At 41.0% G+C, this 26,069-nt stretch overlaps 1 protein-coding gene across 8 annotated transcripts in view; it reads left to right on the top strand.

The window, feature by feature from the left end:
* The window catches only part of LOC143896326 (agrin), a 459,794-nt gene that overhangs the window by 205,687 nt on the left and 228,038 nt on the right, over positions 1–26,069 (top strand). For 5 of the 8 annotated variants that reach the window (XM_077404119.1, XM_077404118.1, XM_077404117.1 and 2 more), the window contains one exon: positions 13,468–13,500. The exons of the other annotated variants lie outside the window; for them this stretch is intronic. In XM_077404119.1, coding sequence (XP_077260245.1) covers positions 13,468–13,500 — 33 coding nt within the window. The remainder of the gene's footprint in view (positions 1–13,467; positions 13,501–26,069) is intronic. 8 annotated transcript variants of the gene reach the window in all.

Genomic DNA, 26,069 nt, shown 5'->3' with positions numbered 1-26,069 from the left:
ATATCTCGCAGTTGTATATATACATAAAGTCCAGTGATACGTTTTAATAAAGTGACTTTCCTATTCGCGAAGGTTGCGATGCAGTTGCATTCGCCCGTGTTGTTTTGTTCGAGGGAAATAAGCATGCTACCTCCGCATCCTTTTTGACGATTTCAACGAAACGTGCTGAGCCTCGACCCGTCCATATTGTACACGACTGCTAGTCCGGTTTAGACTAGACTGCTATATAGTCGGCGATGACGCCGACCGAAGAATGAGAACCGCGTGCTTATTATATTTGGCCAGCGCAAACACGGCGCTCAACCATGATCTTAATTCGGGCTCTTGACGTTATACACGACGGGCTTTATGAATATTCCCCTTCATGACGAGAGACGCATGGCTGACGACGCTGTGACTCGTTGAACGAGCGACCGGGGTTAATTACATTTATTGAGCGCAAGCAATTCCGCGATTTGTCCAGACTACTAAATCCGGCAAACTGCGAACGGTCATGTTCCTCCGTACTGTTCTTGTAAACCGGTCTTTATTACTCTTGTCTGTAGTCGGTTTTGTGCAGCAGATCTTGCGAATTGTTCGCGCGTATTTCTCTTCTTATCACGCCTCAAGAAACATTATTTATCACATTTCAAAATTTGTTGTTTATTTCTGGATTATGATGTATGCAACGAAAGAAGATTAAAGCAAGAGGGTTGAAGTTAATTAATTTAGACGCGGTTAGCCGCAAATAAAACACATTTATGTGTTCACCAATATTTTTCAGAGGACGCAAATTAAATTGGAATTAAAGTCTATCGCGCACATTTAACAGCTAGAGCCCACCGCTTAATCTTAAAAAATAATTGCGTATGCTGCATCGCCATATTTCGTTCTATAAATATCCCCGTTACCGTTTACGAACCCCCGTTCTACGTACTGCAGGCTGCAGGGTAGCTTTATTAGATCTCGAGCGAAATCGCGCTAACGAAAATTTAGCTTGCTAACTGCCTTCCTCTTCCTCCCCCTCATCCCTCATCTTTACCACGTACGGCCTAACACATATCTAGGCGTCCATTTCGAGCAATTCTCGTCTGCGTCCTTATCGGTTTCCAATATCACTTCAATAATTCCCAGTTTTCCTCCATCTAATGGCCATTTTCAGACTGGTGTGAAAGAAAAAGCTCGCCATTCCTCTCTCCTCTCGCGGGAAGTCCCGTGTCTTTACGTAGTTTCATACACCACCACATGGTACCACAAGTCATCATTCAGGACTGATAAGATTAAAGCTCAAACGGACGGAGGAGTCATATTACCGCGAAATGGGATCGTAGTCATCGGTACTGCTGGAATTTTTCTTAGAAATGTGCGAGCAACGAGAGAAATTTTTCTTAAGAATCTTTCTAAAAAGAAAATCTCTCTTTCTTGCAATAAATGTTTTCCCGTTATTTCTATAGAAATCAGTTAACTGAATAATATTACTAAAATATTTAATATCTCATATAAAAAATTAACTAAACTGTTGGAAAAATCTGTAAAAAATACAGTGATAGGTAAGGGACACGCTATACATAGTCCATACATTACTTTTTTGTACTATACGAATTAGTCGAATTACTTTACTGTGACGACGAGGATCGGTTCGAAACGCTCGGACGATGGTCAGGCCATTCGGCTTGAATCCTCCGTTACCATCACCCTTGTTTCTCCAACCTTTCTCTACCCCTCTTGTATTCGCATGTCTCCGCTACGCCGCGCCGTACGATGTTGTATACCACATGCCTCTACGGATGTCTGCGTCCGATTGCGGAGGTTGTTTCTACCCCGAGATTAGGGGCTTTAAATCAATGGAAACGTCGGACTGCGCTGTGTTGGTGCATACTTGTAATAATCAAGAGAGACAATAATCGAGTCGCCTAAGTCGCCTAAACGACTCATAAGATTAAACAAGCGAAAATTACTACAGTGGATAATTTAATTCTTTCAACAATCACGTCTAAAATAAAATATAATAAAATTTTATTTATAATCTTTTCTATTCATTATATTCTATTTATAGCGTTATGAGTAATTTTGAAAACTATTATTTATTTTTATTTAATACCTAATTAATTGATTTAATGGTCTGATTTTCCAATGAATTTATCTAATAGTTTACAATATTTTTTTTGTTAATCAGGAAGTTGTAATTACAGATTTTTTGTAATAAAAGTTTCAAAAAGTTTAAATCTAACATAATAAAAAACTTTAGTTGTAAAGATCTTTCAATTTATTCTTGAAAATATTTTTGAATTGTCAGTTTTTTTGCTTTACATAAGACAAACTTCTTAAATAATATCTGTAGTTCATGTATTGAATAATTATGTGTTAATATTATGTGTTGAATATAGCGGTCTATTTGCAATTGTGAAGTAATATTCACTGAGAGAGAGAGAAATTCAGGTAGCATCGCAATCACATGATCTGCTCAATTTATAATCATTCAATTTCCTTTCCATATAATGTGAGAAATAACGTATGGAACATGGAAGCGTGCTATCCACATGTGCCAAACAAATGATCCAGCCATCCCCGTTTCCGGCATTCGCCATGGAGAATTATGGAAGCGTCTAGCTCGGAGCGGAGGTGAATTTTTAGTACCACGCTTGTCTTGGATACGAGAGCAGGAAAATAGATATTTTAGTTAAAGTGTATTCTGCAAAAAAGTATCGTGAATATTGTAATCTATAAAGGTCGTTCTACATTAGTCACAAGCAGCCAATCGTATGAACGCAAGCAGTACCACTTCCGGTTCCATATAGTAATTGCAAGATTTGATCAAATCCAAAATTTGCGTTTCTGCCATCATTTTTATGAACGTTCACGTTCAGAGACGTTCATCTTTATACCATTCTAAATCACTCATTATTAAAATAAAATTTTCCAACTTATCAATATCTTTGTGGGTTACAATAAAACACGAAACGAACGAGCAAGCCAAATAGTCAACGGAGCTCGATGTCCAGATTGCCTGTCACATATCGCAGAAACGCAAATTTTGGATTTTGTCAAACTTTGTGATTGCTATTTGCGACTACGTTACGACCAGAAGTAGTACCGCTTGCGAAGAAAGCAATACTACTTACTTGTACTACTAGCAGTTCTGCTTGCTTAGGACATGTTGATAACGACATTTTTACAACAAATCTTTTCTTTGATTGGCTATGACTTACGACTACAGTGTAAAAGCTCAAATCGCAAGCCTCTTGCGACTTGCGACAATATGGATTGCTTGCGACTAATGTAGAACGACCTTAATATATTTTGCAGCAATATAAAACAATAAAGATGCTAGATTTAAAAATGCTTTTTTTGTCTGATATCCATCGAAAATATCTGAGAAATTAGTTTATCTATAAACTCTATTAACGCCTGCAACGTGCAGATAAATGTTCTTGTTCCAAATGAAAATATAAATAACCACGATATTTATGGAGATTGCAGAGTTCACACATAATTTATCACGAGCATAATTCATTATTGAAACTACTTTATTCAATTTATCGAGTCTCTACTAATACCTGTCTGTCACGTTTGTCTGGATTTCCTTAACAAGCTACCGTTTTATCGCACCTATCTTTCTGTGTATTTATTCGTTGCAGCGTGTTAAAAAAATTCAGATTTTTGTTAATGTCGATCAGTTACATTGGGGGAAGTTTTCTTCGCGTGAGATTGAGATGATATATATTCCATCTAAAGTACACAGCACTGCTGCGCTGATCCGACGACTGTGTTTTCCTTTCCTCGACCCATCGTCATCGTCGTCGGCGTCGTCGGTGCTCTCTTCGTTATAAGGATTTAGGTCGGATGAAAGGAACGGGCGGAAGATTCGCGCGGAAGGATCGTCTTTTTGGCGCGGAGTCGTCGGGAGGGATGGCCCCGGCGTCGGAGGATCGGAAGAAGAGGTCGAATAGAGAAAAGGAATGAGCCAGAGAATAATTTCTGAGAGAATAACATTTCTTTTATCCTCGCGCCGAGAGACACCCATCTGTTCTACGGTCCATATCCCACGAACGATGAGATCTCGTCGCGAGAAGGATAGAGCTCTTCCTCTTCTTCTCTCTCTCTCTCTCTCTCTCTCTCTCTCTCTCTCTCTCTTTCTCTTTTTCCTCGCACTCTCTCTTTTGCCGCATTTTTTTACCTAAACGCTTTTGCCATTTCAACGACATTCAAGAGCGACAATAGCATGTGCGGGGACACAGTCGTGTATCGCTTTTCCGCACCGCTGGAATAGTAAAGGCGAGAAAGAAGAGTGACGGGGGGTAGGGGTAGAATCGAAGTATATGCATCAAGGATCTCCGAAAGCGACGCCGTGAGAATTCCACTGAAACTTCGAAGTATCGAAGTTGCGGGAAAGTTCCCGCACTATTGGAGGTGCTTGATCTTGTTGTGTCCGTCGAAACGGGTTGTTAAATGTTTCGATGCTATATATTCCACTTCGGCAACGGCGTCTATGGACGGCCAATCGCGTGCATCTAAGAAAGCCGGTTGGCTGCAAGCCGCGATTTATCTCGATAGCGAATATGACCCCACCGACAATAAAGATCTGTTGAATGTACGTGCTACCTCTTTCGTCTCTCGCTTTCTCCAAGAATCGCGCCGCCATAAACCTTCATCGACGATCAGATGAGTTCTAACGGGAGAGAATTGTGGTTTGGGTGTCAATATATTCTTCTCGAACGTGCGGCTGTGGTTGTGTATTCTCGTTCATTTTGTGAACATTTATTAAAACCACGAATTGCAGATATTACTTAAGGAGTTTTCCTCACGTAAAGCAGAAAAAAGAACTCTGACATTTAGAAAAAAAATTTTGAAATAAATGGAAATATTTATATATATATATAACTAAGGTTTTTAATTTTATTATATTAAATTTGAATAACTTATTAGAACTTCTTGATCAGTGTTAAGCTAATAATATGTAATGATACGCGATGCAAAAAATCTAGATAGAGATAAAAAGACGTCTAATTTAGATTTTGACAAGACTTAAGGTCGATTGGATAATCGCTTTATGGTGGACACAAGTTCAAAAAATATAGTTTTGAAAAAAAAAACATGTTACTTTTACTAAATTTGTTCAAACTTGTATTTAATTGGGGGTATGCTTTGAATATCCTTCTTCATATTTTATTTTTTTATTCTAATCACATTAGATTTTTTTTAATCACATTAGATAAATTCTCCGGTTCTTGAAAAGTACTTAAAAAAATGTTGAAGTAAATTTCACGCGAATAAATCCCTTTAATATTTGGAGTTAGATCGCATGAGAAATTGGTATATGCATAAAATGCGAGCACGTGGCTATACGGAAAGAAAGACGAGAATTCAAAAAATAGGAAAGTATATATATATATTATATATTTTTTTAAAGAGATTTTCTTGTATAATTGTATATCTTTCACATGTTTACGTGCCATACCGTATATCATCACGTGAAATGATAAACGACTTCGCGAGGTATTTATTTAATTATAAACTTTCGACAGAAATGTATTAAAAATGGAGAATTCGAGAAAGATATCTTGGATGTGATTTTGTATTCTCTGTCTCTGCGGACTGTGTGCCTTCTCGGTTTCTGCAGAGGGATTAAAATTCGATCGCCGGAGAGAAGTAGAATCCAAGGTTCTCTCAATCTCGGGAACAATGGACGTCGAAGGCATTCAATTTTTCATAGAGCTGCTACAGTTGATATTACAGCGATTCCCCTTTATGCATAGTACATTCGCGCGCGTCGTCAATTTGGTCACGGGCGAGCCGAATAACGGATGCTGCGCGAAAAATCCAAGAGCACAAATCTGATAAACATATTTCCCAGAGTTACGAAGTGACATAACTCTTTGATCTCCTTTTGTTATCGTCTTGCCGTAGCGTGAGACAAGCTAAATGAAAAGTTACATCTGGATACGACTGGTATTCGTGTGATTAGACCGAGAGATTTTCGGAAAAATAAATAACATCAAAGAACCAGAGAAATACTCACGGAAATAAATAGTATTACTGTAATGAGTACAAAGTCATTTGCTGATGATGAAATAAATCGGCAATGTAGTTTTTCAATTTATAAAGCACGTCCATCTACCTTGTTATTGTTTACATAAATTTTAAATGGTACTATACATATAAAAGAAGATCGACAGAGAGTGCGAATTCACATTTCCGAATTTATCTCCGTTAATTTAAAATATATGTGTGTGTGCTATTTAAATTCTTTTTATATATAGGGTTGCTTCCCCATTTTACCTGTTGTTTTATTGCAAGCACGGTACTAGAATGCTATGCACGATTGTAATTCTCGTTAGGCTTCTCGCCCCTGCTTTCGCAGCAACGACCACTTTTGAAATTGGCTCTTTTTCGTACTGTCACTAGTCGAGCTCTCTCCGCCCTTTTCTCTTTCCTCTCGGCAGTCGGCCGTTTTCTTCCGTCGCTAAAACCCGGCTTGCTTTTACTTACCGCTTCAACGGGGAATCCATCCATTCGTCCTCGAAGGGTTGGCGCCCCGCCGCGCCAACCCTTGGAGGGACGATCGCGCTAAGTGGCAGATTCAGACTGATCGAAAGCGGCCGAGATAAAGAGAGAAAAAAAACGTTCCCAACAGAGAGGGAAGTCGGAGAGTGGACTTAAGCTCGTCGAGAGGGTTGTAGCCAGGGGTGAAAAGAAAAGTACGCGAAACGCGTCGATACAAAGTGCTGTTTACGCCATCTCCCACCCTTTCCCCTTCAACCACCTTCCCTCTACTTAATTCTGTGCCTTTCGCGCACTACTTTTAACGTTTTTCCATTTTTTATCACACAGTCTCCAACCGTTAGCGCATTTTCCGCACATGTTCGAATCGTTTATCTCCTAGGCGCGTGATTAAGGGTTACGAGACGTTTGATTATTTAAGGAACGCGAAATTTATCGCGGAGGAGACAACTGATATACGTGCCCTCTTGCATTATTTCTCAGGATCTTTTATTCATAGATCAGACGTGTGTAAAGAGACTCGAAGGAAGGTATGACATTATTTTATAGCGAGATCTCACTTAAAGATTAGCACAGGTCTTATCTTTCTTTTTCAGCTTGTGCATGGTCTTTTGCTTGAATACCAGAAGATATTTTTGTTTCACCCCTCGCCGGATCCGTCAGCTTGAAAAATGTCGGCGGCTCTTAACGCGATTTTTTCCCTTCAGGCCGCGAGACACAGCTATATCCCTTCCTTCAATTTGCATTTTTTCCTGTCTGTTTCGTATACGTGCCCCTGCACCCCCTCTCGATCTGGATGACAAAGAGTAGGCTGATGGGTGGATCGCCGCGCGGATAAAGGTGTCTTCACAGTGACCCCAACGTCGCAATGGAAGGACCGCCGCGCAGTAAATCTCTCGTCGACAAGATCCATTGATCCCACGATCGAATGTGGAATCCACCCTTTTGTGTCCTGCGCGTTCGCCGCTCCCGACGGGGAGGTAAATAATGTAGAAGGACTCGTCGGGACGTTAGACAACAAATAAATCAGCCTCGTCCCGGCTGCTGCTACTACTCCGGTGCGGATCGTCGCGGTAATCCTCGTGATGGCCGAAGCGCTCTTTGTCGATGTCCTCCCGAGGATCGTTTCGATTGGAGACAGAGAAGCGGGGAACGTCTTTTATTTTTCTCACCGGCGCTATCGATCACGCTCAAGTGGTTGCCCCACATTACACATCTATTCTTGATAAAGGTGGATCGACACACGGATCGAGACTGATCTATCTTGATGACGATCGTAAATTTGTCAAGTGGTGCGAGACGAGAATACACGAAACGATTATATACACTTAATAATATATACTTAAATATTCGAGAGAGAAAAGAGAAGATTAATTTTTAAGAGGAAAATCGATCGGAATTTATTTGCAAAACTACGAGTTTGATTATTTAAATTTTTACATTACACGAGAGAAAAACGAGAGCAAATGCACGTCGCGTTTCAGTATATCTTTTTCAAAGCGTATACATTCGCAATAGTCTATTTTTGTTACTTTATTTTCTTTCGAATGAAGTAGCATCGCATAGATAAATGTAATTTCTCTTTCTTTGTATGTTCGCTATTTCTCTCGGCAGGCAACGCGAGTGAACAGTAAACAGTAGCTATTCCGTTGACGGCAGCAAGGACGAAGGACGTAGTAATTCCCCGCAAATTGAAGATTGCGCACGTGATCGTTTGTTTAAGATAGAACGGGCGAATATTTGCGAAAGGGAATTGTTAATATTCAAGTAATACTTGCATTAAGGTTCGATTCGGGATCAAGACGAAAATAGTGAATCCACTCAGAAGAATGTAATCCAAACTTGGGTCGACCTCACGTTTAGACATCATCCAGCTGATCCTCATAACGAGAACTTCGACAGACCATATTCGCCAACGATATTCAAACCGTAACGAGAGAACTGAGGAATACCGGCGTGATCGTTTTGGCGGACGACATCAATACCGGGCATTTCAGACTCACGCGACCCCGTGGATTGTGACCGGCCCTGCGTTAGCTCAGCGGCCGAATTTGCTATAAGGAAAGAGTAATATTACATGATAAAAAGAATGACTGACAATGAGAGAAACATCGAAAAAAAAAACCGCGTCAGCGGAAGAGAGACATTTCTGATAAAATAACTGATCAAGGACCTGTCCATAAAAAATCTAAAACAGTTAGTTCCAAACGGTTTCAGTATCAATGGTTTGACGACTATCCGTTATGGAGAACGTGGGTAAGAGAAGTTCCTAATGATTGTTCCAAATTTTTCTGCGAGGCTTGCAAAAGTATATTAACTTGTGGTCTTTCAGAAATAAAGAAACACGCATTAAGAGAAAATCATATAAAAAATTTAGAGCAATTAAATCTAAATTATTGTATTGACAACCCAAGATTTATAAATAGTACATCATTGATCAATGCAGACAATTCGGGACAACCTGAAATGATTGAATGTACGTCAAACTTAAAAGATCATTTTAATTTTAATGACCGTGTTAAGATAGCAGAAATAAAATTAGCGACTTTTTTCGTGGAAAAGAATGTGCCGTTTTCACTTTCATCCGATTTACTTTCGATTATGAAATATATTGGAAAAGAACCCGGTCTTTTACAAGCAATGTCTTTAAGCAGAAAAAAAAATTAACGCAAATTATTACTAAAGTCGTGTGTGGAGAGGGGAAAAGCCGTCGAAGCGTGCGGAGGGTCGGGAATTAGGCGGAGTGGAAAATAAGTTGCTGGAAATGGAGTAAGGCAGGAAGAATGGAGTGACACGATGGAACCGATGGAGGAAAAACAGAGGAAGCGGAGTAATTGGAGGAGATGCTGAGAGGAAAGGGGACGAAGAGAGATCCTGGAATTGTAGAGAGAAGCCTTGGAGGTTAGGACACGGAAGAAGAAGGAAGATGGGAGGAGACGCCAGAGGTGAGGTACTGTGGAAGAGGAGGAGGAAATCGGCATAGCAAAAGGTGGCGCGCGGCGCGGGCAGGCGGAGAGAATGCGCGGAAGCGAAGAGATGGTGGTGGGGCCCCGGCTGGAGCTGAGACGGCGCGGGTTGACGACCGCTCCAAAAGAGTGAGTTGGCGACACTGCGGGGCGTCGAGGCGCAGCACATGGGGCCGGCGGTATCACGCGCGAGCGGCGACGAATAGGAAGAGAGAAACGCGGCGCTCGCGTAGGCGCGCCGAGGATGAGAAGCACGATAGATGCGGCAGCGCGGGACGGCAATGAGTGAGAGGTGAGTGGAGAGAGCGGAGAGGATAGAGGGCGCAGCGAATGGAGGAAAGTGTGACGGCGGCGCTGGAAGACAGTCGGGATGGCAAGACTGAGAGGAGAGGTAGGGAAACAACAAAGTTGGACGCACTGGCAGAGGTGAAGGGTAAAGGAGGAAGATAGACGGAAGGTGAAAGGAAAAGGTGTAAGGGAGATGCGAAGGAGAAAAACCGTGGAGGAGAGGAAGGAAGACCGTAAGTAAAGGAGGAACAAGAGAGGCGAGGGGGAAGCGGAGACGGACAGAGATAGAGTGAGAAGAGAGGAGCAATAAATATCTTACATAAGGCATGTTTATACAGGGATAGGAAAAGAGACGATGGCAGGGATGGGGCAAAGGTCGGAGGAGACAGAGTGGGTGGAGGAGATCAGGAAGGAAGTCAGGAAGATAGGGCAGGAAATCAGGGAAGAAATAAGACGGGAAGGAAAAGGCATAAGGAAGAAATTAAAGGAGATTGGAGTGAGGTTGGAGAGGCTAAAGGAGGAGCGCTGGCGGTGCGAGGAAAGCGAGGAGCAGGAGAAGGAGGAGGAAAGAGAGACAGATGAGAGCAACGGGTGGAGAGGGAGAGAAAAGGAACCAGCAAGGACGAAGAGGAATAGCAGGGGAGTGACAAGAAAGGAGATGACGGAGGAGGATGGATCGGAAGGCAGTGAGGGAGGTTGGAGAGAGAAGGGGTGGGGAAAAGACTGGTGGGAGGAGGTGGCCAGCGAGGAAGATAGGAGAAAGGAGGAGGAGAACAGGTACGCGGCAAGAGGATATACACAGGGAGAGGAAGAAGGGGGGAGTAGGAAGGATGAAAATAAAAAGGAAACAGAAGGGGGAGCGAGCAGGGAGAAGGAAGACAGAGGCTACAGAGAAGAAAGGACGGCCAAAGAGGGCAAGGGAGGACAGGAGGAGAAGAGAAGGGAGGAGGAGGGAACAGAAGAGAGGAATAGAGCGCGGAGGGCGGTAGAAGACAAGGAGGAGGAAGTGAGGAGAAAAAGGAAAGGAAAGAAAGAGAGGAAAAAGAGGAAAGGAAGGAGAGGGAGAGGAGGCTTGTTCAGGGGGAAGGCTGGAGACTGGAGAAGCAGAGAAGTGAGGACTTGGAGAAGAGGAAAGGTAGGGAGATAGGAGAAGGAGTGAGGGAGGAGACGGAGAGAAGGAGGAAAGAAGAAGAAGAGAAGATGAGGAGAATAAAGGAGAGAGTAAAGAGGCTGGAGGAAGAGAGAGAGCAAAAGGAGAGAAGAAAGAAGAATGTGATATGGAGAGGATTGGATGGAAGGGACGCGGAAGAAAGGAGGGGCATGATGATATGGATAGCAGAGAAGGTGCTGGGGAAAGAACCGAAGATTAGAAGGGTCTGGGAAAGGAAAGGGGAAGGAGGGAGAGAGGTTCTGATAGTGGAGATGGAAAATGAGAGGGAGAGGGCAGAATTGCTGGGAAGATTTGGAGAGGTTAGGCAGAGGTGGGGGATTGGGGTGGACGAGGACCTGTCGATGGAGGAGAGGAGGACAAGGTGGAGGATGTTGGAGAAGGCGAAGGAAGAAAGGGACAAGGGAAGAAGAGCGAGGGTGGAAAACAGGAGACTGTGGGTGGATGGCAAGGAGATAGAATGGAAGGAAGAGGAGGGAAAATGGGAGGAGGTATGAAGGGGAGGGGATAAGGTTGATAGCTAGGGACGGGAGGAGGAGGAGAAAGGGAGGGTATTAGGATAGAAGAAAAGCAAGAAGGAGGCCAAGGGCGAGAGTAGTGGAAAAAGGGAGGGAAGCGGAGAAATGACAGAAGCAAGGAAGGCGGAGGGAGATGGCTGGAGTAAAGAGGAGGGGAGGGAAAAGGAAGTGGGTTTTTGTTTCAGAGCGAAGACATAATAGGAAGGAGGGAAGGCGGCGAGAGGGAGGAGAAAGAGAGAAGGAAGGAAAGAGAAAGAGCAGTGGCAGAAAGGAGGGAAGCGGAGAAATGGTAAAAGCAAAAAGGCGGAAGGAGTTGGATAAATGAAAGTCGAAGGGAGGGGAAATAGATGAAATGTAAGGTTGCATATGGCCAGGCGCGTAAGGGAGTGATTTGTAAGAGGTTTGGGTACGTTCCTCATAAAAAACGCCTTGTAAAACCCTAAGGGGATACACAATAAATATACATACATACATACATACATACAGTAGCTATTCCGTCGATGACCCGCGATTTCGCGTGCAGGAAAAGAGCTCCGACGGCGATACTTTCTCGGAGCGGCAGCCACTATCGGCCACGTTTCTAGATACTTTTCGTCGTCATCGTCTAGCGAATTTTCCTTCCCCCGCGGATTTTCTATCCCAGTGCTGATCCGCTCATGAATAAAACAACCGGATTTAATATATATTTCGTGGTCACATGGATGCCGCGGAGCTTAGAACGTCCGAGAAACGATTTCCGTTGCGTTTCACCGGCTCGAGAGGCCGTACAAGCGGAAGTTGAGTACTACTACGAAGATCTACGAATCTCAGACCATATACGAGCTGCTGCAGACGACGGTGCATCCCTTATCGCGAGAAGGAAAAACGTCTCGCGATTTCCCAAGATCCATTACCATGTAAATATTGCATCGAGTTGCCTTTCTCAGGATTTTACGTCCAGTCACACGCATTATGCTAGTTGTATTTTAATTCGTGATACTTCCAATGGTTATGTACATTATTTCTACAATAATATTTTGGTAGAAATACATGTGCAGTATGCCTATATAGTATAATATAATCGCCTTACGCGTTCAGAGTCAATCTATTTGTAACGAAAAATATATCAAGATACTAATTAAATCTTCCTAATAAGTAAGGAAAGATAAAATATGCAATTTATCATTTTGTCTCTTTTTACTCAGATCAGCTATATCTGTTTTGCATTTTGCGAGTTGCAAATAAAAATATTCATGTATATCTCTACAGAGAGACGCACGCCCAAGGCCTTTCGCTCATGTTCTTATTTCCGGTACCTTATTTATACTACCTTTGATCCTACATTTCCAGAGGATCATATATAACTGCAAACATTTCGTGTATTTGCAGTACGCAGTTTATTTGGGTAGATTACTTGCGCGTGGATTACACAAGGTTAGTTTATGCGAAATAATATGTGCGCAACACGAAGGATCGCGTGTTTAACTAAATTCTAACATCTCGGTTGTTGAAGCTGCATTTAATTCCAAAGTATAACAGAAGAAAAGCGTTAAATCGGATAAAATCCTGCATCATTTTGGTGAAAAGTAAATGCGGTTATTCACGGAATGCTTTTTTTTTAAATCGGCGCTATTGCGTCAATTTCGATATCTAATAACATTATTTTTAAGTACGAACCTTTAAATATACATTGCATATATAACATGTTTTATATGTATATCTGACATCTCTCTATCAATAAGTTAAATTAGGCTATTTCGAATTACGTATAAGCTATAATATCTAATATTATTATTAGTTAATTAACTATCTTGTATTATTATTAGTTAATTGATAATATTATTTCTTGCGAGAAACCTTATGATACTCCTTATTATAACATGAGAAATTACAAGATACGGTATCGACCTGGATATCCTCCGAAGTTTTGTTTCGGTCGATTTATATTTCTGACATTTCAATATAATTTGATAACGTTCCTAACACATCTTGCGTATTCCGAGGTCGATATCACGAAATTATTTGTTTGTCGATACGATATTAATACCATCAATGTTCTTTGTTTCAGGTAAGGATCTAAATTTCGCCAGTAATAACGCGGGTGAGTGTTACCTCTAACAATATATAGTTATTACTGCAATGCATGCGCCAGTTCTTGATTACCAATTGTTCGCCGTGTTGACGAGAGTGCGCTAGAGTTTCCGCGCAACTACGTGCCGTAATCGACATTAACGATCGGTGCTTCCGAATTTTGGGAGTTTCGTTACATTATTGACGGTCTACCGGCAGCAACAATTATTTGCGAATAATACAAATCAACTCGATCGTAAATACGATCCATTTTAGCATTGTGCTCAACGCCACAGTTCCTTGTTATTCACGAGTTTCTATATGCGACTTGTAATTAATAACGAGAAAAATCGCCCAATTTCATTTGACTTTAATAATTTTAAAACAATCTTTATGCACGCATAGAAACATACGTATTTATCTGCAGCTTCTGTTGCAATCACTAGCAATGTCCTCAACAATACCGTTACGTTGATTGATCAACACTGGAAAAAAAAATACTTAAAAATTTATTTGTGAAATATATATATATATAAGTATTATTTCACAGAATAAAATCTCACCTGTGGAATATAAGGTTTATTTCTGTGAATATATTCCACAAATAAATTTTTAAGTATGTTTTTCTCAGTGAAGAGAACTTGAAACTGTCACGCTAAGTGTCTGTCTGCTTACGCAAGATACTACAATAGTACTATAGTCGCGTAACCTTTCTCTTTATCCCAAACTTGGTGCATTTCCGACCCCGTGCGGCAAACTCATCTTCGACCTCGCCATGGGAAAAGTATCGATTCACCTAAATCCCGTATAATTCACCAAAGATTCCCGTGGCCACGTGCCCTGTAGGTTGTTGAGATTTGGCAAAGGTAGAAGTATTCTTCCGCAAAGCGACCCGATGACGAGAGGTTGGTCTATCGTGCGGGGAGGGAAGAAGAGGGACGAAGGAGTCTCTCTGAAACTAGAAGAAAGAGAAAGACCGGAAGACTCGCGGAGGGTACCGTCGAGATAAGGACGGCAAATTGCAGGCAATCTGGCTGATTAGGCTCCGGGATAGTAATCCCGGAGATCCCGATGCCGGGGCTGTCTGTACCGCCTTATTCTGCAACTGCCTTCGTCGCAGTACTGGCCGAAGAAAGGAGTACGAAAACGGACTGCCGAGGGAGGACTGTCGAGCGGGGGAAACGACGTTCGTTATATCCGCACCGCGCGCGCCGGGAGATTAGAATTCTGCCGGGGAAACCCGGTGGAATTGCGGAAAGAGGGATTTCTTTTCATGCGCCAGATCGACGATACGTTTACTCGTACATTACTCTCATACCGTCACCGCATTCTCTCCGTTTCTCCCACCGCGTTATCTCCCGTCAGCCATTCTCCTGTTCTTCGTTTCCATATCGCGATTTGCCTGATAGAGCCATAAACTTCTTTTGCGACGGTTTATCACGGAATACGCCGCGAAATCACGACACGTTTTGTCCGTGAGAAGTCTCATGAGATTCACGGCGAGCCCTTGTCATCTTCCGTCATTCTAACCGCTCCTTTCTTCAAGCTCAGAGCTTACTCAAATAAATAAATAAAAAAAAAGAAGGACGCGAAATATATTTTTAACGATTTCACGCTGATATGGTAATCTATATATATAGCGAAAATAAGTGAAATTGAAACTCGCGAGTGCTTTCGTCTTTGGGGGGGACGGATTTACATGGCGAAGGAACGACAGGCTGATGGAGAAGCGAGCTCGCAAATAAATATATATATATATATATATATATGAAATCCGCACGAACATACACACTCGCGGCCGAAAATGTATTGACCGCGGCGAGCGGCGTTCGCGCCGCGAGAAAAGTCGAGCGCGCGTCGTATCAATTTTACCGGTGCCGTCGCCGTCGCCGAGTTGCCATCCACTTTTTGCTCCCCAGCAATGCATTTAAATTATTTATAATGGAGCTGCTTTTTCAATCTACGTCAGCGAACGGCCGTGTGAACGGGAGAAGAATGGCAGGAGGAGATATATACGGTCGGCACGAATTAACGTCGTCTACCGGCCGATCTTTGCTTACATATATATATAGATATATACCGTATAATACTTGCAACTCGCGGGTTATGAACTCAAATTCGCGCGCGATCGAGACAAGAGTCTACTTATATTTATTAGCGATTAACATATCAATTGATACGAAAACAAAGCTTGCGTATTTCGATAACAAGATGAAGAAAATAAAAAATAGATTTAAAGATTGTGTGTTACGTTAATCATACGAAAAAGTAATCAAGTTCTGCACGTGTAATTTTGGCGACAATCGAACCATTGTTCCAGAAAATAGAGAAAAAAACTATATACCCATTTCTTCTCTTTTTTTTTCAATAGTTTTATAATCCGCTTAGAGAAAGAATAGAAGCTATTTTAATTCCTTTCTTTTTTCCCTCTCTCTCAAAGAGATTGTAATTTTTTCTTTTATATCGTGTTACTATATTCCTTTATCATATATGCTAACAATAAGTAAAAAGGCATCAAATTTAATTTTTATAAATAACATTTTATATTTACTTACATCTCGCGAAAGCCGGAGGGAGGGATTCTTATTTATTTAGGATATAAAAGACAGGATAATGACATAAATAATCAGGACACCTTGCAGAAAATGGACGTATAAAAGGTGCATTTTCTTTTAGGTATTACTCTCCGTAATCCAGAAAGTCAAAACGATATTATTTCTTTTCTTCACTCTCTTTTTCTCTCGCTCTCTAGCGCGATGTGAAAAAGATTATAAAATCTACGCGCAAATTCTATTACCAATTCTATTGGTAATAGAATTTTTGAAAAAGAGAAGACTGAGTACACGCGGGAGATGCCGCCTCAGCCATGTCCGACGTGGGATTATCGGGGTCGACAAAGGGATTTTAAGGGGATGACGTGGGATTGAATCGCAAGAGGTGCACCGCGAGGCTCTCGAGAGCCGCTTTGTGTCTCTGCTGTAATTATTATTTGCGAGATCGTCGATCTTCAATGGCCCCGCAAAATTGCATCCTGCAAGAAGTACGTACAAGTGTCAGGTGCTGCGAGCTCAGTTCAGTTAACGAGTTTTATAACTTGTATACTATTTATTGTTTATGTGCGTTTTTCTTTAAACTTATAAAATAATATCTTTAATTTCTCCTTAATAATTCAGGATCGTGAAAAATTAGATATTACATTTAGAACGTTTGAAGAACGTTTATAACATTCAACTACATAAAAGTTTTTCAAGTGCACGCATTTGCATATGTAGGATATTTACAATTTTAATACAATGTATATATATATATATATATATATATATATAATAAAACAATGAAATTTTTAAGATATGCTTACAAAATATATGAAAATGATAGCTTTATGCTTTAATTTTATTTTGTAAAAGTTTGCTAAAAACCGAATCTAATGATTTTTGCGTGAAATCCTTCAATTAATGCAATTAGAATTAATTAGCCGCGGCTCAATCTCTATTTTTTTTCTCCTGCCGACTGCCGACTTTCTGGCGGCTAACTGACCATGCGCGTCAGTTTCGAAAAAAATACACGCTTGCAATTTCTCGTTTTCGGTGGTCGGTTTAATTAGAAAGCAATGGGCGTTAAAGCAAACGAGCGCGCGGCACTGTGCAATTTTTTCTTTTTGTCGACCCTCCGCAAACATCGCCCCTTATTATGCACATTCGCGATTTTTACTTTGAAAAATTAATTACAGACGTCGTGAGATGGTGATCAGCGTAGTCGGCGGAATGTTTTCGAAATGTTCCTAACACACCACAATGTTCCCATATTTGAACTTAATTCTAAATTTTATCAACTCGCGATAGTGTTCTCTTGTACGTTGATTTGCGTGGCGATAAAAGCTTAAGTAGTAAAACGGCCGGATAAAGCAGCCGCGGAAATACTCGCACAGTGTTCGACACAGGAGTTTCCGATCTATCTTTAGGTGTTGCAACTGATTGTGAGATACATTTAATCCACGCTAAGCTTTTTTTGAAAGATGCGAATTAAACGAGAATTATTGCGATACTTTAATTTCTTATATAACGCATTGATATCTGCACACAAGTATCCGCATATTTCAAACGAAATTATTTCGTGGCGGATTAAACTGAAAGAAACACGCTAAACGAAAAGAACGTTATGACATTTGCAAAAGTAAAAGAGAGAGAGAGAGAGAGAAAGAGAGAGAGAGGGGAGGGGAGAGAGAAATGAAAGTTGATCGTGCGCAGATAGAGTGTATTATAGTTTGGCCGGAAGCAGGCGAGAGTGCTATTGGCTGCGCCGTATCGGCACGATCGCAAAGGGTCCGCTTCCTCTCTCGCATGCCGGTGACATCGAGCGGATTTGTAGGGAATTGCGGAAAGTGCAGAGCGCGGAAAAAACGGCAGATAAAACACGATCCGAACCACCTGGCGGTATAGGGATAGGGTGAGAAAGAGAGAGAAAGGGGATCGGAAAAGGGCGGAAGAGCGGTGAGCGGTGGGACGTGAGGCGGGTGAAGGGTCGGCATGGGCGTATATCGGTCGAATTATCGAGTGGTATACGTTACGGTTTTATGCAGATTCGCCAGAAACGTCGGGGCAGTTTCGGAATTAATGGCGGCCGGACAAATGTTTCGCGGTTTTTCTGCTGAATTATCGTGCCCCCGGGCGCAACATAACGCGCGCGGTGTGCCGTGTGAGTCGCGACATGCATACACGTACACACATACACGTGCACGCTCAATGATGTGATAGTGCGTCCCGCGCGCGTGTACGAACATCGCGACAACGCGTACATGCGCCACCGGCGGAATCGGCTTCGGGTAATGTATACATTACATGCATGGTCGCAATGGCACACTCGGTTACAAATACCGGTATAATGCGACGGAATATGCCCGTTTTTATCTGGAGCTCTCAGAGTAGCTTGAAGTCCATGTGCAGCACGATACAAAGTATTGGAAAGTTGAGCGATAAAGTGGTTTGTTCATTTAATTCTAAACTCTCAATTACAATGGAAATTTTTTCGCGAAAGGGAAAATTGCGTAAGCAGATAGACTTTTTAACTTGTTCATCTCTGGTGACACAATATAATGAATTTTTAATTTTAGATATTTACATATATTGTACATTTTGTTTATTCTTGTGTATTTATTATTATCTTTTTCTCTTCTCAGTATTGCTCGATTCTCAACGTCGCGGTCCCTTTACACATATCTATGCGTTATTATTATTACATATGTGTCTAATTTTATTTGGATTTATACATATATCTAATTGTGTTATATTTTTTATTTTTGCATCACGAATAACATCTCGTTTGGAGTTAATCGCTTCTGTAATTTTTTATTATGTGTATCAAAAATTGTATTTTTATTTTTAGTTGATTGTTTAAATATTTATTCTAAAAGTGTGCTATAATCACACGATGGAATTTTTTATATGTGTAATATATATTCTATTCTGAATGATAAATGTATATGCACATATATTAATATAAGTATTTAAATAATTAATTAAAAAAAATAAACGTATAAGTGTACCTATACGTATAAATATGATGGGTTTTAAAAAATTTCTTTGGCAAATCTATTGAATACTAAAAAAAAGTGTGGACTTCAAAAGATGACTTGGGACAAAAGCGTTTCGATAGAAAATAATGATTTTTCCAACTTAAAAATTGCCAGGTCACGATAAAAACGTAATGTTGAATTATAACGAGAACTGTTAAATCGGTTTACTCGAAATCAGCGCCCACATATGCAGCACGTCCCAAATAGAAACATTAAAATATCGCGGATATAGCGAGCGAATTTCATCGAGATAACATCATTCGCTTTCACCGATCAAGTCACTTAAATTAATTTCCGATCCCTTTTATCCTGGAACTGCGTTAGTGAATCGCGCGTATTACAGGATATACGGTGGCGCTCCAATAGCGCCAAAAATCGCCTAATATGTATGAGCATTACCGGTAATGTATTATACTCATGTACGCAGTGGATATTTCGCGCAAAACCACCAAAGAAGATAACAACGAGAGATGCACACATGCTATCGTCCTACGCACATGAATAGATATTGATAATGGATTATGATGCTGATAATATATATAGCTTTAGTACCACCGCCACTATATACGCTTCTCTGCGATTGATTTTTTGATACATCATCCTCACTGTTCTCGCAACGAAGCGTATCTCAGGATATGGCGCAGTTTTTCTTTTTTCAACATTAACGTTGGATATTTTTATAATTAAACTGGATTTTGAATTCAATGTGAAAAGCTCGTAGAACAATACTTTAATGTAGCACATCCTGAAAATTAATTAAAACCGAAAATTCTATGCGATATAAGCCAGCTTTGCTCGCTTATGACACGGGAATTACTGCGAATCCGACTAACGTTTTTTTATTAGAGTTTTCGACTTCAATCAATTTGCACAACACTGGTTAAAGCATCATATAGTGATTGTGGTATACCTCGGTAACTAAGAAACAATTGTTTCATGATTTTCGACCGTAGCCGCGAGAATATCATAGCTGGAACTCTCTTGCCGGCGTGTGTATGTATTTGTCAATTGGTTCGCCGCATACTTCGACGATTTGCAATGCGCGCTCGAGACGGCTCGTTGGGATGGAACTTAATTCGCGCTAATCGCTCGAGCTTGAATTAATTCTGGTTTCCTCCTCGTTCCTGTCCCTGTCTCACCCTCTTTCTGCTAGCGTTTAATTCAATTCGTCGTCGACAATCAAGCTTGAGTATTCCATACCGGAAGTTTCCGCGTCCCTTCCTTCTATAATTTTAGCTATTCTCTCTCCTTCTCTTCCCTCTTCTCTTTCTCCCTCTCTTTCTTCCTGTATGTGCGTTTCTCTTTCACTTTTATTTCTATATACTTTACTTTTTTCTATTCTTTCACGTCTTACTTCTCCATTTTTGTTCTGCTCTCCGCTTCTAGTTTCCTTCGCACCACTTTGTCCCATAATTCTCTTCCCGCTTGTCGTGCAACTTTGAGTTTCGTGTTTCCGAGCGAGGGTGAAGATCAGGAGGAGGACAGATGTGGCTGCTGAGGCTACCGGTGGTGGCAACGTGGTTAAACCGCGTCCGGAATTACCGTCACGACTAGTCTAAGACTTCCCCTTACGCGCGTATCTTGCATCGTACACAGATTTAACACATATACTTTACTGAATTCTAAGACAAAGAGACTCTGGTAACAGACTGGTGCATTATACCTTTATTTTAGTTCAGTTCGCGTACAGTGCATATCGCGCGTCGCTTTTAAGTCAATGATAATTTCGTAAAGAATCTGAGAAACGCTACAATTGTCAAACAATAAGCGAATAATACGCAGATATTCGTAAGGGCCTAAGCAGAATGGCTGTCTTGGCAGTGTTTTATGCCTTAAGTCTTTGTCTTATGTAACGCACAATACTGTACAGTAACGGAACACTGCCAAGACAGCCATTCTGCTTAGGCGCTAAGTTCGGTAAAATCCGCCTTTACGTCAGCCGGATCTATATCATAAAATGAAGGATTTTAGTATTTTCAATATTACAATCATCAATTAACCGACTGGAGAGCGGCGTGATTGATCATCGTACTGTTTACGATTCTCCAAGCCTAAGTCACGCATCTCCGCGGTCGCCGCACGCGGCGTGACTGACCGTGTCACTGTGCACTGGTCGCTGTCACGTCGCGGCGTCGTCACGAGCGGTCGGCATACTCTGGTAGCGCGGTAAAATCGATGTTATTGCTCCCGCCGCTTGAGTGAGGCGTGCGCCTTTCAATAAGCCTTCACGCGAGCGCGTAATGCCACGGCCTACAGGATCTGCTTACTCAACATCCATTTCGATATATTAACATCAATTATCTCGTTAAGGCGGTGCGAAACCGAACATGCGCGTCGCTGGACGTTCAATCCCATCGCGCGATTAGGGAAGGAGCTTCGTTAAGTCGCGATTGCCGCGAAGATCATGAGATTATGATAACGCAAAATCCGTTTAAATTATTTCCTCTGTTTACGATAGATTGCCGATACAGTTCCGGATTTGTATAATTTCTCTTTCGCGGCTATCACACACACCGGGATTAATCACTCCTGTTCCTATGGAAACACCGGATCGGTATTGACGAGAGAGTACGTTTGTTGACAATTCCATACATTTTTTTTTTTCGACAAACGGCGAGTATTTAGGGATTACGCGTTGCAATATGTTTATTTGAAACGCGCGATCCGCCACCAGTAGAACTGAAAAACGCAACGATCAATATTTATTCTGAAAAGCGGGTTATCGGCAATCGTAGATTTATACGTCCGTGCATGCAACGGACCGATAACTATTCCTTCAACAGTTAAAAATCTCTCTCTTTCTCTTTCTCTCTTTATTTCTCTCAGAGTCCCTTGGTGGCGCAATATTTATATAGAAAAACATTGTTCATCCTTGTGGCAAACTGTTGCCATGCTATTTTTCATCCAGATGAATGCCAGTTGCGCCGATGAGAGTCGAAGGCCCGCGCTTGATATATTTTTTTAGTCTTGGGCAATTTATAAAAGTTCACTGTGTTTTTCATGCGAGCGCTACAAATCATCATTTTCAAAATTGTTTGTGTGTATATATACATATATGTATGCATAGAACGCGATAAATCGTAATACTCGCGCACACGTAATGGAATAAAAATCATAGTTGTATGGTCGTCGTTTATTTTGTTATTGATGACAAACGTCATGAATTACAATTATTTTGAAGAAAAAATAATAGGGTGTATTATATGACGAAATAATGATTTGATTTTCTAATCGTTTTATTAATTGATTATAAATATATTGTATCGCCGAGACGGAGCAGTAAATATTTTATAGAGGATGTCTCGCAAGCGCGCTTATGAAAGAAATATAAAATGTAAAGAATTTACAATCGCGCAGAGATGCAAAGATGAAAACCTGAGCGACTAGAGAATATCTCAACATTTATCGTTCTGAAGCTCCGAGTTATTATTTCGAAATTCAGGTCGTAAAATTCACGTTTGATTTTTCATAGCTGCCGAGAAAGGTCATATCGGAACGGACCGATGAAACGGATCGTTAGTGACTATTTTCACTGACGACCGGAAATCCGGCTCGGCCGGTTTCACGCGATTTATTTGAAGCGTATATTACCGGGGACTCGCGTGTTTTCAGCACGGCGATTCTTCAAACGGGCGTGAAAAGAAAACGTATGCCGGTCGACGGGCGCGCCGCAGAAGTTACCGGGATATCGACCAGATTTAGAACTCCCCGAGACGGCGGGCGAGAAGATTCGCGTGTGTGTCCCGGAAACGGGATGCCCGACCAGCCCCGACCCTCTATATCCGCCACCGGGGCCAATCTCGATCTTGCGAATTTTGTTCGCGTCGCGCGATAGATACGTAACTTCTCTCGGCTCCGCTTCTCCTATATACAGCGATGGAATCGAACTACTCTCGAAAGTATTAAGAAAATTGGGGTGTCGAGCGCGCGACCGATATTATCCCGTCGAATGTACTCGGAAAGCGTGTAACAATTTCGATTTTTCTCCCTTCCTCACTGGAGACCGTGTCCTATCGAGGATGTTTGAAAATTCACCGACAGACCGCGCATGGCACCTCCTGCGGTTTTCTCCATCAAATTGGATTCAATTTTTCCTCGACAAAGGTCAAACGCGAAAAGATTGCGAATAAACACGGCCTTTCCCCCGCAAATTTATTTATTTATACAATACATAACGAATCCGTATTGTGATTATTTCGCTTCGAGTTTACGACGGGATCGAACAATGCTCGACGATAGCATTAAATAAATGGAATATCGAATACGGTCGATATTATTCCATTCGAATGTATTGGGAACGTGTAACGATTTCAATTGACTTTGGCATCGACAATGTCGGATCGCAGCGATTTCCTCGATCTCCAGCTTTCGAGACTCGTGCGCGATGTGTATTCGATATTCAACTGATGGCTATTGACGATAGCAGGTAAAACTACTATTAAAAGCGTTTGATCTGACAGAATTTATCAATACTGAGAAATATATAAAAATGTATACGTTAACAATATCTCATTTTAGAATGTTCTTTGCATTTAATAGGACTACTGACATTATCTTAAACAAGTAATTTAAACAACAGTTTTTTTTTTGAAAGCAGTGATATTATCGAGATCGTATTTTCGGTAGACAGAAAATTATAGAGGAAAATTTTCGCTTAATTTGCAGCGATTTGTGGAACATGAAACGAGCTTTCCGCGGTATATTATAAATTTGAGGTAGTTGTGTTCCTGAACTGGGCCATCGATATAACTGCGAAACGGTTGCGCGCCTCGTGAAGGAGAGAAGCATTTTAAACTTTCGATCTCCACCAACGCGGCTGATCCGCCTCTTTCTGTACGATATCATGAAAGTGCAATTATACCGGAGCTAGGGCAATCTAGAGTGCTGCCAATTAATTGCAGCTTGCCGAGCTTTTTTATTGCGCCGTCTCACTGTCATTTGTCCCTCATCGGGCGATCTAAATGAGGGTTGGTAACGTTAGCCGGGCTTGATAACCGAATATCGACCACGCTTTAACGAGCTCTCAGAACACGCGCACCTATGACGTGTCGCCGTCGCTTTATCTGCTTGCTTCAGGCAAGATCGACGATGCTCGATGTGGTAGCTACATGTGTACCGCACCTTGTAACGCACGGTTTGAATTAAACTACCACCACTCGCGAGAGCGGGTATAACATCTCATTCCTTGTAATACGCACATAGAGCGACGCAATTACGTGCCCGTAGAATTTAAAGGCGCGTCTATTGTACCGTATTATTTCACACGCAATTCCCGCGGTGAACATTCACCTGAGGCCGCAATCACGTAACAATTTGTAATTACGCGTATTTATATTAAACCATCGATTTATTCCATAATATGTCATTAATTATCGCGTAGCTCAGCATGTAAAGTGCAACAAAGCAAATGAACTGTAACCTGAATTGTATCAATGTGAAATTTGCGCGTTAAAGCTTTAGTTGTGTCACAAAACCCATTTTCATAGGAATCTTTTAAAATTTGAACAGCATATTAACGTAAACACGCTCTACACACACGTGCAAGTAGAAAAAGCTTGACTATACCAAAGTTGAAATAATGGAAATCAAACTTAGCACTTTTTACATGTATCGTAGGACGAAAACGGCTTCCTATATCACGTTTGTAATTGTAACGATCAAACTACTCATAGGATTTTAATGAAAAACAAAGAGATGATAAAAGAGACTTGTAAAAATATTCTTACAAAAGTACAAGACCCTTATCTATTTAGTTTTGAAGCAATTGTTACACAAAGTACAGAATTTCTCATAGCGGTGGACGCATACGACAGCTAACCTGTAAAAATCTTGCAACACTGCGCATATGAAGATTAGATATATATATATAGTTCAGACATTGCCGCTAAAGCTTTATGTCTTTTCTTTAATACTTTTTTTTTCATTAAAATCTTTCTTTGTAATGTTCAACAGATATTTTCGCTTCTATTTCTTCTATTTATTCAAAATAACCTCGATAGCATACTAACGCGAGCGTCGCGAGTTAATCTCGATGGTATACTGACATTACTGACGCGAGTGAAAACAGTAAAAACAGTACAAGCTCAGTCAAAAGTTTTACACAGATATATATAAGTAGAGTTTTTCGTACATTATCGTATTGCAGTGTGACCATTATTTTTTACTAATACTGTCGCGATACAACTACCTTTGAAATAAAATATGGCAGGGATGGCGTTTGTCGGAGTGAGGAAGGTTAACATATTTCTAACGGGGATCTCTGGAGCTTTCACGGGATGTTCGTAAACTCAGTCATCCGCGATCGTACACGTGTCCAAGACAATTCACTTGCTTTCTCGAGTATTTATATACAACGTATCACATTTTAGGGCGTAACGCGCGAGAGTTTGCTTTCGCACACAAGTTTCCTCTTCAGACCTGCGGTCTTATTGCGAGCCTAGCGATACACCTGATCGTACATTACAAACTTTACTCGTAACTAATGCCACGCTTTGCCATGCGTTTGTTCAGCAAGAGCCTAAGACCCGGGTTTGCCGGGAGGCCGCACCCGTCGAGAGAGTAGCTCGAAATCTCTGTTCCGCTCTCGTTATTAGCTTACGAGCGTACAGATAGGCGGCGTGTAAATTGACGAAGTCCTGGAAACGGAATGTAATGATGTTTTGAGGGAAACAAATTCAAATGCTTGAAATTTTTTGCGATTTTTAAGTAGGTTTATTATATACAGTATTCAATACAAGCGTTGCAATAGAAATATAATGTAAGTATCTAAAGTAAAATTGAGAGATAAAAAGAGACGGAAGAAAAATTGTATAATTATCTTACAATGTCGTAAAAACATTTATTTTTTAGATATAGTCATAATTTGAGTCATAATTTGATAAATAAGGTATTATACATTTTAGATAAAATTGAAAGATAAAAAGTGAAAGAAGAATTGAACTATAATTATGTCACACTGTCATAAGAAATCATCCACTTTTCAATTAGTCATTTAGTTTAAATGAAAAATTTGATGAAATATCCAATAG

Source organism: Temnothorax americanus, unplaced genomic scaffold (assembly GCF_048541705.1).
Source record: "Temnothorax americanus isolate GAGA-0224 unplaced genomic scaffold, ASM4854170v1 Scaffold18, whole genome shotgun sequence".
Lineage (NCBI taxonomy): Eukaryota > Metazoa > Arthropoda > Insecta > Hymenoptera > Formicidae > Temnothorax > Temnothorax americanus.
The sequence above is the reverse complement of the archived record's forward strand: the minus strand, read 5'-3'. Positions and strand labels throughout refer to the sequence as shown.